General features: G+C 33.4%; 1 protein-coding gene across 4 annotated transcripts in view; it reads left to right on the top strand.

Annotated features, from left to right (window-relative positions):
- The first annotated feature begins 784 nt into the window (after positions 1-784).
- LOC149782877 (protein-glutamine gamma-glutamyltransferase 4-like) overlaps positions 785-13,887 on the top strand; it is a 38,157-nt gene continuing 25,054 nt past the window's right edge. For all 4 annotated transcript variants that reach the window (XM_089934414.1, XM_089934413.1, XM_089934412.1 and 1 more), the window contains exons 1-5: positions 785-794; positions 10,867-10,983; positions 11,601-11,702; positions 12,222-12,332; positions 13,436-13,528. In XM_089934414.1, the coding sequence (XP_089790540.1) occupies positions 786-794; positions 10,867-10,983; positions 11,601-11,702; positions 12,222-12,332; positions 13,436-13,528 (432 nt within the window). In that variant the 5' untranslated portion in view covers position 785. The remainder of the gene's footprint in view (positions 795-10,866; positions 10,984-11,600; positions 11,703-12,221; positions 12,333-13,435; positions 13,529-13,887) is intronic.

Here is a 13,887-nt window from a genome sequence, read left to right as displayed (position 1 = left end):
GTAATCGATTTAAAGAACGTTTAATATACAAAAGTACGAAAATTTCGTATTGCAAGCTTATTGATATTTTTTTACTAATGGATTATACCAAGATATAGACTCCTACACGCATGCGTTGTCAAAACGTTTCCGGGATAATTTTGATTTCATACACATTATTATTCCTCTGACTTGAAAAGGTTAATTTTGTCTGATCCCCACTATTCGACAACCACCAGTGTTTTTCTTCAATCTGGGAACGTAAAGTTTAAGAGAAATGTATAAACACATATTCATGTTATGAAAGTAGGAGTGATATGCAAAATATAATGATAACAATAATGTGTGTGTATGTATGAGAGAGAGAGAGAGATAAAGAGAGAGAGACAGAGACAGAGACAGAGCAAGACAGAGAGAGACAGAGGCAGAGACCGAGAGACAGATAGAGACAGACAGAGAGACAGAAAGAGAGAGAGAGAGAGACAGAGACAGACAGACAGAGACAGAGAAAGAGAGAGAGAGAGAGTATAAAAATTAAACTTACTTTTAACATGGCTATTGTACATTATACATATGGTATTTGTAATTACTGAGAATGCCTGTTTTCAATTTTATTTATTTATTATTATTTATTTATTGATTGATTATTTATTTATTTATCTAGAACACACCAGATACATATCAACAAAGTAGAGCGCCTAATAGTACACATAGACCTCAGCCTAAGGACGCCTCGCACCGAAGTTCGCAGAGGACGCAACCAGATGTACCTCAGAGGAACACACAGGCCTCAATTCCAACTAAAGATGCTTCAGGTAGGTGTATTGCAGTGGAACTTGGGGAAATGGTTTGAGTACAAGTCTTAATTCTTGTAACTTTATTGGTTTGAGTACAAGTCTTAATTCTTGTAACTTGATTGGTTTAATTACAAGTCTTAATTCTTGTATTGAATGGCATGAGTACAGTCTTAATGTTTGTAACTTGAAATGTTAATGCTTTTATTTCGCCTACTGAAATGTTTCTTTCTTTATGACTCATTTATTCTAGTTTGCTTCTATGATGTTTAGACTAACGTCCCCCATTAGTCCTGTAAATGCTTGACAATATTGTAAGGAAGAAAAACGTAGTTACTTTCTAAGTGTAGCCCATTTTCAGAGCTTTGTCACAATTTAATCAAAGCTTTAAAAGATGTTGTAGAACCATTTGTTTTGAACTCGTCTGATATTGAATTACATCTTAAAGAGAATCATTGATACCTCCAAATCAAAGTCTTTTCTTTTATCACCATGTGAAACAAATAATAAAGTTGTATTACATATCAACTTCTTAAAATTAGGACAATAAAGTTTATTTTTCCCTATATTATAATACTAGGTGGAAAATAATTACACGCACAGTCAGTATTTTTTATAATAATAATTTAAAAGCAATCTCGTATAAAAATGTATGTGACGATAAAGTGTTATTTATGTCTAGTCGGTTTATCTAACCCACAAAACACACTATACGGCCCTAAAACACCCTATTTAGTCCTAAAATGAAATCACATTTACCACTGCAAGAAGATATATATATATATATATATATATATATATATATATATATATATATATATATATATATATATATATATATATATATATATATATATATATATATATTTTGCCATTAACTCTTATCAGATTTTAAACGGACAAAATTCCAAATCAGTAAACGTTTTGTATGGTTTATTTCTCACTTCTTTTGGTTAATTTATTTTGTATTTTATCTCGTCCTAATCATTGCAAATTTGATTAAAGGCATTTTTTTAAAACTAGTTATAACTCTTACTTGATGTCAATGGATTACTTATCATGCCCACTGAATAAGTTTCTGATGCATGAAATATTCTGTATATGGCCTATTTATGAATTATGTCTTATATTTCCTATCAGATTTCTTTAGAACACAATCAGAAAAAAAAACACATCTTAAAATGAAATTTCTTGATTCATATGATCAGAAAGTCCTTTTAATCAGACAAAATCATTGTTTAATATCACGTGTTTACCTTGAATGTATATTTTACATCTGCTTGAACATAACAATATTAGCTAGAAAACGTTTGCCAGGGATGATGCACGTAGCAACAAGGCACTCCGACTGTGCTAGTTATATTTTTCTCATGTTGGTATTTTATTATGTTTAAATAAGCGTATTTCAGCACCGCTTCTATCATTGCCGACACAATGTTTTTTTAAAATTCTTTTGCTTTGATCATAACTTGCATGTTAGTTTTAATTCACCGCATAGTATATCTTGCAACCAGCTTATATATATCTATTCAAATGTGCACTTTGAATTGTTTTAGATTGCTTTATATATCACATTTTTTCTCTACAAATATACATATATAAATTAATGATCCCGAAAACAATATTAAACATTACCAGAGTTTGCAGACCAACGCCAATGCCATATTTTAGATGGCCAGTAAAGGATTAGAAATTATAGATTTAATTCGTTTGAAATGAATGCAGCTGCGATTGCCTTTGTCAGATGTAAAAGGGGGATGTACTGTTACGGCCATTTGTTGGTCAGAAAATAGGTCACTTTGACTTATAAATAGGTCATTTTGATAAACAAATTCGACAGACATTACAAGGCACAGCTTTCTAATTGCCGTTTCTTGTAATACATTTCACTTGTAAATGGTCAAAATACATCCTGAAATACTTATTAAAATTGTACTGCTGGCACAATATAGTATCCAAATAAAATATGTTTATAAATACAATTTCATTTGAAACAACTATATTAAAGTTATTGATTTAGTTCGAGATACATGTAAATTGTTGGCCACATTAAAAACCTGAATGTTACTGTGTTGACATTTGACTACGATTTTTTATATGCAAAATGATTTTGATCTAAATATAAAATATATATTCGTTAAAAATCTATTTTACAACTATGTTGTAAAATTAAGCCATTCGGAAGTAGGGAATTTTTGTCCTTTATATCACAGCCAGTGCCGGATTTAGGCATATGCTAAACAAGCTACAGCTTAGGGCCTCACAGTCTGAACTATCAGTCTGAAGGGGCCTCTCAAATTTATTTTATACCAGTTAGGGCCTCAACATCTTCACATAGCTTAGGGCCTCACTATGTCTAAATCCAGCACTGATCACAGCGCTCTTATAGTTTCCATGCGGTCGTTTCCGCTCACCTGTTCAGTTGACAACCTGTGGAGAGAACATGTCCTTCTCATATAAAACTAGACTCAGCATTTCGCTAAGTTCCGAAACGATAATATTCTTTTTGGTCAGCCCCTAATTGAACCAATAAGAAATTATAACTTTAGCATTTAGAGAAGAACAAACTAGAAATTACACAGAATAATTCAAATATAGTTTCATTTAGGCTCATTCTTCTACCCTTTTAAATCGTACTAATCTGTGGTTAATATTGTAGATAACCCGATGGTTCGTTATAAACTTGGGACAGATGACTTCTTTTGTCCGATTTCTATTCACTAAGGTATTGGTTATAGAACCGTCCTATGTCCTCTTTGTCCAATTTCTGTTCACTAAGGTCTGTGGGTTATAGATTTTGTCCCATTTCTAGTCACTGAGGTCTGTGGGTTATAGAACCGTCATATGCCCTCTTTGTCCTATTTCTATTAACTAAGCTCTGTGGGTTATAGATTTTGTACGATTTCTATTCACTAAGGTCTCTCGGTTATAGAACCGTCCTATGCCCTCTTTGTCCGGTTTCTATTAACTAAGCTCTGGGGGTTATATATTTTGTACGATTTCTATTCACTAAGGTCTTTAGATTATAGAACCGTCCTATGCCCTCTTTGTCCAATTTCTGTTCACTAAGGTCTGTCGGTTATATAACCGTTCTATGCTCTCTTTGTCCGATTTCTATGCACTAAGGTATGTGGGTTATAGAACCGTCCTATGCCCTCTTTGTCCGATTTCTATTAACTAAGCACTGTGGGTTATAGATTTTGTCTGATTTCTATTCACTAAGGTCTTTAGATTATAGAACCGTCCTATGCCCTCTTTGTCCAATTTCTGTTCACTAAGGTCTGTCGGTTATATAACCGTCCTATGCTCTCTTTGTCCGATTTCTATGCACTAAGGTATGTGGGTTATAGAACCGTCCTATGCCCTCTTTGTCCGATTTCTATTCACTAAGGTATGTGGGTTATATATTTTGTCCGATTTCTATTCACTGAGGTATGTGTGTTATATATTTTGTCCGATTTCTATTCACTAAGGTCTGTGGGTTATATAACCGTCCTTTGCCCTCTTTGTCCAATTTCTCTTCACTAAGGTCTGTGGGTTATAAAACCGTCCTTTGCCCTCTTTGTCCAATTTCTATTCACTAAGGTCTGTGGGTTATAAACCCGACATATGCCCTCTTTGTCCGATTTCTATTCACTAAGGTCTGTGGGTTACAGAACCCTCCCAAGCATCAACTCAAGTATAGGTTCAAAACTTTTTTATAATGTTTGAGGCCATACAATTTTCCTGAATATGACAAAGGAGAAAATGAAGAGCATGTGTATTTTACTATTTTATATCGCTGTTACCATATCCACGCAAATTTTTCTAGCTGAATTTTGAGTCTGATTTGTGACTGTTGCCAAAATATTTTATAACCAACCGGTTTGTTTTCATAGTTAAATTGATCGTATTAGACAGCTGCTCCTCCTCACCACAAAATTACATGTTTTCAACAACTTCAGTGACTTCTATTTTTTATATCGAACCAATGTCAAAGAAGAACAAGAAGAAGAATAATGTTGAAATTCATTGTTTTGTCTCATCTTGTGCGAGATAGTGGTTCCTAAAATATATATGTTTTCACGTATTCACTCGTATAATTTTTTCCGTACACTTTCATTAGTATGTACCGTCTGCAAGAATAATTCTGCATTTTTATCCTTGTATGCTAGCTTGATTATAACATGCGATGCAGTTAATATGGAGCTAATGAAATAGGTGCGTCATATAAAAACCGCACATAATAAAAACACGATATGCTTCAAACTTGTTTATTTGCTGCAGTGTAGAGCGCTGTATGATGAGCAATCTTAAATAATGAAATATAAATAAGATATAACTAGTAATACATGTATTGGTCACTCAGATATACAGTGCATCTATCAACATTAGACATTTGTAAATAAAAAGTTTATGTCTATGCGTCTGTGTATATGTATCTGTATGTGTATATGTGTGTATATGTATCTGTATGTGTGTGTATGTGAAGATGTGTGTGTGTGTGTGTGTGTGTGTGTGTTGTTTAAACTGCAAATTTTATCGTGGCTCATCATTGTGTTCAATTAATCCTGCTCTGAATTTGAGAAAAAAAAGGACAGAAAATGTTAAGTACTGGAGCTTTATGCACACGGTTTCAGATTATCAACTGTACTGATACATTCTATCTGGACTTGAAACCGTACTGTCATATTCCATCTGAATTTGAAACTCTACTGATATATTATATATGGAATTGAAACTATGCTGACACATTCCATCTAGATTTGACACTCTACTGACACATTTTATCTGGATTTGAAACTGTACCGAGACATTCTGGATTTGAAGCTGTAATGACACATTCTATCTGGATTTGATTGTACTGAAACATTCTATCTGAATCTGATACTGTATTGATAGATTATATCCGGACTTGAAACTGTACTGACACATTCCATCTGGATTTGAAACTTTACTGACACATTCTATCTGAAATTGAAACTTTAATGGCACATTCTACCTGGATTTGATTGTACTGAAACATTCTATCTGGATTTGAAACTGTACTGATTCCATTTGAATTTGAAACTATTCTGATACATTCTGTCTGGATTTGAAACTATAATGACGCATTGTATCTTGATTTGAAACTGTAACGAGGCATTCTTTTTGGATTTAAAACTGTAGCGACAAATTCTGTCTGGATTTGAAGCTATGCTTTCACGTTCTGTATGTATTTGAAACTGTACTAACACATTCTATCTGGATTTGAAACTGTATCGAGACATTCTATCTGGATTTGAAGTGATTTTGTAAAATATGCTTCAAAACAACGGAACTATTAGGTACGCACGGATGCAAATAATAATTTGCACTATGTTGGCGATGTTGCAGGAAGGGAAAGTAATAGGTTATAGACTAACTTACATAGGCAAAATCTATATATGACCTCAATTTAAGCTTGTCCACGACGGAATTCAATTAATTGTGGAAAGCTTTTATGTACTGCAGATCCTCGAGTAGATTTAAAGGTGTACTAAAGCTGGTTAAAAGTATTTAAAAAAAAATTACTCTTAAGAAAACATAGCTGAGTGGTTGATTGCAAACGGTATCATGTACAAGAATTATCTTTTGCTGGCACTAGTTGCATGTATAACGAAGCGTTTTTAGAAACGTGTATCAAGCACTTGATGTCCGAAGTGGGCATTCATGAAAACAATATATTGGCATTAACAATATTCATTTTAGCAAGCAAGCACTTTTTATGCGATCTAAGCATAATTTTTGTCGTCAAATCCATGAACTATTCACTACATCTAACATGTAAAATAAAGGAAACAAGTTTTTAACTTGTAAGATTCAGTAGTCGATTTACCACCTCTCAAATACAGAAGTGTTATAGCAAGGAAACCAGTCGTGGAATGGAAGGTACATGATGCATAGATGTATATTTCTTGTTGTAGTTGTAGTAGCAGCAGTAGAAGTAGTGATAAAATGCAAGTTCCGTGACGCATAGTAGTAGTAGTAGTAATAGTAGTAGTAGTAGTAAGTTGCTGTAGCGGCATAAGTAACACAGGCACTCTGTATTGTAATCAATGTTTACTATCTTTGTAGTTGGTGTATGCATCTTTTAATTTCAGGTGAAATGTCGATGTCGATATTTATGGATAGCACTAATCGCTTTAATCAAGAATGGCCATTGGTTAATCTGCATATTGTAAAATGAAATAAAGCGTACAATGAAAAATGTATCACTGGTGTAAATAAAGTGTATAGTGAAATGGTGTATATTTGATGAAGTTCATAGTGAGAAGAGTATCGATGGCGCAAATAAACTGTACGATGAAAAGGTGTATCGTTAATGTAAAGTTTTGAGACCTGAATCATGTAGAATAAATTATATAAATATTATAAATTCGTAAATTACAACCTCAAAAATTATTTTTATTCATAGTATTAAGTACAAGAGAAAATATATGATTTAATTAAATTATATATTTTTTCATTGCTTTGTAAAATCTCTACTTGTATTTAGGGGCACTCATGTAGGTTTATTCAGATAATACAGTACAAGAGGTGGGCAGATTAAAGACATGTAACTGTTGAGTAATACATCTAGAAATGATTGAATGTCGTGATGCTTCGGTCTTTACTGATAAATTACAACCCTTTATGTAAAACGAAGTGACTGGATTCTTTTAAAGATTAATCCTTTCTTTCTATTTCCCGTTAAAGTTTATATCAACTTCATATTTGCTGAACCAATGTCTGATAAATAGTGAATTTGTTATGCGTGAAGTATAACGCTTTGGATTAGGCAAGTTTTGATAACATAAATATTTATTTTTAAACAAAGGAATATTTCTGCATAAAACCCTTATTTGCCAGAATGAAACGATGAGAGTAAAAAGATACGAAACAATGTGACATACTGTAGAAAGGAGATCGTGGCACGTTCTGTAGTTATCTCTTAGATTTTAGTGTCAACTGTATTTGCAATACAAAGTTCAGAATTACCCAAAAGACATGCACGTGACATTTTGTATTAACAAATTTCTCTAATTCTAAAACAATATTGGAAATGGATTGGAAGACAGAGTTGTACATTGCTCACCATAGAAAACTTCCCGTGGGAGCAATCCTTTTCTGTCAAAAACCAGACTTTTACATCGGTATTATGAAGCGGATTATTTCCCCTTGTGCGGGGCAGCATACAACTTTTGCTCATGAAAGTTGTACGCAGCCTACGATCTGCTTTGTGAATGTATATAGGATATTTAAGAAGTCAGTTTAATACATCGAAACAAGGAGACATATTGTTACCTGAAAGTATCTTTCGAATATTATTTTCGTTTTAATCAATACGTTAGTTTGTATGCTCACACCGGTTTAGTATTTCATCACGTGATCTTGTTGCGTGAAAGATTCGTTTTCATAAAGAGTATCGATGGCGCAAATAAACTGTACGATGAAAAGGTGTATCGTTAATGTAAAGTTTTGAGACCTGAATCATGTAGAATAAATTATATAAATATTATATAATGGCTGCATCTGCCTCACATCCGTTTTTCTTTCAACAAAAAGGCCGAGGATGATCAGATTGAGAAAACTGAAAATTGTTTGAATAAAATATAGTTTATGTATACTAAGCAACATTATGCAATGCGAATCCAAATATATTTAAATTCTTACATAAACAGTTTTTAACTGAAGAAAAACGTTGGGTTTATAGCATTTGTGTGCACTTTAGACTTCTTGAGTCATTCAATCCAATACATAGTCAGTCATCATCTTATTTATTAGAAAGTTAATAATAAGTTTTAATCTGTGGAGACCACTCTGAGATTCCGATAGCTGCTTTTTCTTACTTTATTGTAAATGCTTTGCCACAAAATATGCCTACAAATTCAAACTAATCGGATCTGTGTGATTGCTCACCCAGACCAAAATGATTTGTCTTTTATTTTCATTTAAATGTTTGTTGGTGTTTCTTCCCAATCCAAACCCCTTTCTCTTGTCTTGTTGTCTCTCATCCATGCAAGATTTGTCTGCTTTTTTCTTCCATGGTGTTATCTGACATGTGGTTCCACAGGTCACTTACCACTTTCCTCCATGAAATCAGTGTATTTTTTTTTGTCAATGTCCTTTTGTATTGCCTATAACTGTTTCAATAACATCTGTGGAATCGTGCTGTTTCTTGAATCGTAAAAGAACAGCAATGGCTTAGTGTTTACAGTGCCAGAGATGTAACCCGAAACGTGAGGTTCGAATCCAGTCGAGACCATGTCGGATGGTGTGACCCTGGACAAGGCAATTTATTCTAGCTGGTTCGTACGATATAATTTTTATGTATTGCTGTGCAGTTATACACCAAACAAACGAGCAATAGTCTTTCGACTCAATGAGTCAGATCGACTCCATTCAAGTATTTTTGTCCGTGACGCTAGACAATTTGTCCCAGTTGTATTTCTGCCTTATTGACACTATACGATTCGTTCCAGTTGTATTTATACCTCTTTGTCACTATACGATTCGTTCCAATTGTATTTCTGCCTTATTGTCACTATACGATTCGTTCCAGTTGTATTTCTGCCTTATTGTCACTATACAATTCGTTCCAGTTGTATTTCTGCCTTATTGTCACTATACGATTCGTTCCAGTTGTATTTCTGCCTTATTGTCACTATACAATTCGTTCCAGTTGTATTTCTGCCTTATTGTCACTATACAATTCGTTCCAGTTGTATTTCTGCCTTATTGTCACTATACAATTCGTTCCAATTGTATTTCTGCCTTATTGTCATTATACAATTCGTTCCAGTTGTATTTCTGCCTTATTGTCACTATACGATTCGTTCCAGTTGTATTTCTGCCTTATTGTTGTCACTATACGATTCGTTCCAGTTGTATTTCTGCCTTATTGTCACTATACGATTCGTTCCAGTTGTATTTCTGCCTTATTGTCACTATACAATTCGTTCCAGTTGTATTTCTGCCTTATTGTCACTATACAATTCGTTCCAGTTGTATTTCTGCCTTATTGTCACTATACGATTCGTTCCAGTTGTATTTCTGCCTTATTGTCACTATACAATTCGTTCCAGTTGTATTTCTGCCTTATTGTCACTATACGATTCGTTCCAGTTGTATTTCTGCCTTATTGTTACTTTCAGAGCATACTTTGCCACTTATACAATTTGATATAGATATAACTGGGTGATTGGGACCCATGAACACACATGTGTGTGCGCGCATTGAAGTGATGTTTTGTGCTTGTGCACTGTCTTCTTATTTATTGTTGGTCGTATCACTGATATAAAATCAACCTTTTCTAGTTTCTCCATCATTAGATTTAAGTATACAGATGTATCTTTCCTTAGATGACCGACGATGCAAGTCATGTGATAGGTTATCTGATACATCGTCCACCACAGTCCAGTTTTCCATAATGTTCATCTCTTTGAATGTATATATCTCTTTACGAACTCTGCTTTGCAAGTGTGTCGTCTAAGGTACGATGTAAATAATATGTGATATGAAAATTAAACTTACCTTTATAGTCTCGTAAGAAACGTTTTCCCAGAAATATGGAGTTTTGACTAGAAGGGAGAGTTAAATATTTTCGGCGTTAAGAACATGGAAGAATGAGACTAATTCTACAGTACATACAAAAGTTGAATTATTGTTGTGGACGTTGTAAGTTCAGGTATCTGGGAGATAGTTTGAGAATTTTGTGTGGGTTTTGAGGAATTTTATAAAATTAGTTTAGTGTTTGGTGACCTATAATAGACACAGATGATTAATTACCTAGAATAGAGACAGGCTGTGGTCTGACATTTGTTGGGCAACTATCTCTGAGAATATATATGTAGGGTATGTTCTGGTTATTTAGAAGCGTCAACATTTAATGATCCTCGACTTTTAAGTCTTTGGCTAAAAGCTTAAGTGAGTCCAGAAGACCCGGCAAGATATTTTCAGGCATCTCTTTGATATTTTATGGGATGTATTAGTCTCACACCATTCAATGAAAACCATTATGGTATTAATTTTTAAAAAATTCAACAGGCGAAATGTATAGGCAGTTGAAATTCCAAAAATAAAATGTAAGAAAATTAATATTACTCATTCCCAGCTAATTATCAAATCACCTCTGTGCGTCCACACCGCGATGCCATGTCTCCAAGTGAACGAAGACGGTACAATGTGCACCTGGATTTTGAGAAAGACGGAGAGGACGAAACTTTTCCTGGTAATTCATATTATTATTTCAATCAATAGACATTTTGCCATTAGAATATTATTTTTTCGTGCTTTAGGGTCGAAATCGATTTAAATGATATAATAAAATATTTCATTTCTTTTTAACACTTCATCAAAGTTTATCTTTTGTTTGATAATGTAACTAAAACTGATACCTTTTTAACTCATTTGAACGCTTGTAATTTGGGGGCGCTATTGTAACATGCTAGGCACTAAAAGGTCTCGGTATTGGACCTAAAATTGTCCTGCTTTGTTCCAAAAACTTATTGGAGAGATTTGCCGAAAAATAGATCTATAGGCAGAAAGGAAGTAATCCAACTTTTTTTTAAAGAGTTATGTCTCTGATGTCGCTGAAGAGATAGAACCACAAAATGGAATTGTCACAAATTTCTTGTAAAAAGAATATACAAACAGTAAGAAATTTGCGCAATTAGTTCGCTGCAAAACATTAGACAACCGCAAAGTTATGTAAACTAAATGACCATTACCAGGTCCAGGTGGACGTGCATTTGGTAGACTTCAAATTTTCATAGGTAATAAAAGATATGTATTTTTATATTAATGATTTTTGAATTCATGCTTAATTATTAATTTCGGCCTTACTAGATTGGAAGGAAATATATCGACCTCCTCCACCATCTAATAAATATCGTCAGAGCAGAATGGGTACAGCCCCTTCGGAATCTCCAGTCGCGGAAAAGTCGGAAGGTTTGTGCGGTTTTAAAATGACCCTTCGTCTTTTTTCCTAATTTGTTGTTAGTTAATAATTGAAAAAGATTGTGAAAGATATTTCGCTCATCAAGTATCTGTGACAGAGAACTAAACGTCGCATTAAAAAGGATTTGTAGAACGAGAACTCTAAGAAATTAAGTTTAAACTTTATTTTAATTTTTCACTACTTGGTGGAAATAATGAATTGCATTTTTATTTTCAAACAAAAAAAGCAAACTGTCAAGAAGGATGTTTCTGATTTTCTTGCATAACGGTTCTATCCATTTCACACACACACACACACACACATGACGGTAGTATTATAATATAAAGGCATAACAATAATACAACTCGCATATTACTAATTTCAAAAGACAAAAAAGAAAATGTCCGTATAAAATATGCATAGACAGCTTTTCGCAGGAAAATCCGCCAACATTCTGATCGAATATATTTTGGTTTAATATACAGACACTCCTATTTAATACCAGGTAATTTGTTTTGGTTAAATTTTAGAATCAACAGCAAAAGGTGACAAGTCAGAAAATGGTACAGACACGAAAAAAGAACCACCTCCAATTCCTAATTTGTCACAGAAGCAAAAAGATGAACCCTGGAAACAATCAGGTATTCATTGCCAACCCACAGGTATAACAATAACCAATTGTTTGAAACGTACAGCTGCAGCAATCCGATTTCTAATGTAGTATAATGAGTGCAGAGATTTAAGGCTAGAAATGATGTTGAGGCTTTCTTTGTCTTACAGGTATAATCCTTCTTGATTTTATTTAAGATTCAACCTCCAAAATGCGATCACGTGATATGACAAAGTGTTATTTACGAATTCGAAATAAAATGTAAGGACTAAATCTGTCTCTGCATTTTAGAATTTTAGATATTAGTTTACGATCCGTTGTTATTTGGGTATAGGTCATCGTGGTATGCGTTCTTGTCATTCTATCCTATCATATCCTACGTTCTTGTCATCATATACTGCAGTTTCAATGAATGATAAGATAAAACAAGAAATGGTTAATTGGGATGGGAGGTAAAAGAACTAATGACTAATTTATAACCTCTAGGGGTAATATATATTTTATCAACTTCTAAGACATGTCTCAAATATGTATTGTTAAAGTCACTGTCCGAAGAAATTACATCAGTAAAGTTTTAATGCATTATGATTTGAACGGAAAAGAACTTGATTTGTATTACATTGTTAATATTGTCCTAATGTATATATCCAGTTGTTTATGCTCCTGTAGATTTTGATAATTTTTAATGTTTTAACATTTAATATCTCCTAATGTATTAATGTACATTTTTATTGAACTCGATCTTCTTTTGTTTCCCATTTGCTTTTCAAGTTTGAAGTTCAGAGTTTGGAGTGTTTTTATAAATACAATAATGTCAACTTTTCTCCTAAAATTCATTATGAACTGTTGCTCAAGTATCAGCTTTACAAGATAGCTGATAAGCAGTATCGTTTAGTATTTCGGGTTTTTCTTCTTTCACGCAACAAAATGGGTTAAGTATTAAACAAAACTTATTTAAATTCTTCTAAGTTGTCTATTTCCTAGCATTTACGCATTTTAAAATCGTGATGGGTGTTATGTCCTAGTATTTACGCATTAAAAAATTGTGATGGATGTTATGTCCTAGGGCTTGCAAACATTAGTGTAAAAAAAACGTTCCGTGGCAGTAATGTTAAACTGCGTTCATTCTTGTAGGATATCTGGACAAAAATGCGCCAGAAACCAAACTGGCTGACACAGATAAGGAAGGCGATGATTATACCACTGGTTTCCTTAAAACATATCGAGGTATCTCATATCGATAGCATTTTACTCTGTAAATACTATTCGTCCCGTGTAATGTGGTCTCATTGATATAATTAATTGTAACATCTTTCAAAGTATGCTAACCTATGGTTAATTTCTTTGATAATATTAGAATGCAGTGATGATACCGTGAATTTTAAAATATCACAAATCTCTTGGATTGAAGCATCAAGTGTACAGCTATAAGGACAGCTTCTAAAATCAACCATTGTGTTTTGGATTTATTAATGTTTTTGACAGTTATGAAACAGTAGCCTACTGGCTATCATTCATTTCCTGCTAACAATTGTAATACAACTTTTCTCCTCGTATCTGAACAAACAATCTGCAAGAATTTAACG

The sequence above is a fragment of the Sinohyriopsis cumingii genome, chromosome 15 (genome assembly GCF_028554795.1).
Source record: "Sinohyriopsis cumingii isolate HCF-2022 chromosome 15, ASM2855479v2, whole genome shotgun sequence".
In the NCBI taxonomy this organism is placed as follows: domain Eukaryota; kingdom Metazoa; phylum Mollusca; class Bivalvia; order Unionida; family Unionidae; genus Sinohyriopsis; species Sinohyriopsis cumingii.
This window is presented reverse-complemented; position numbering and strand designations above follow the sequence as displayed.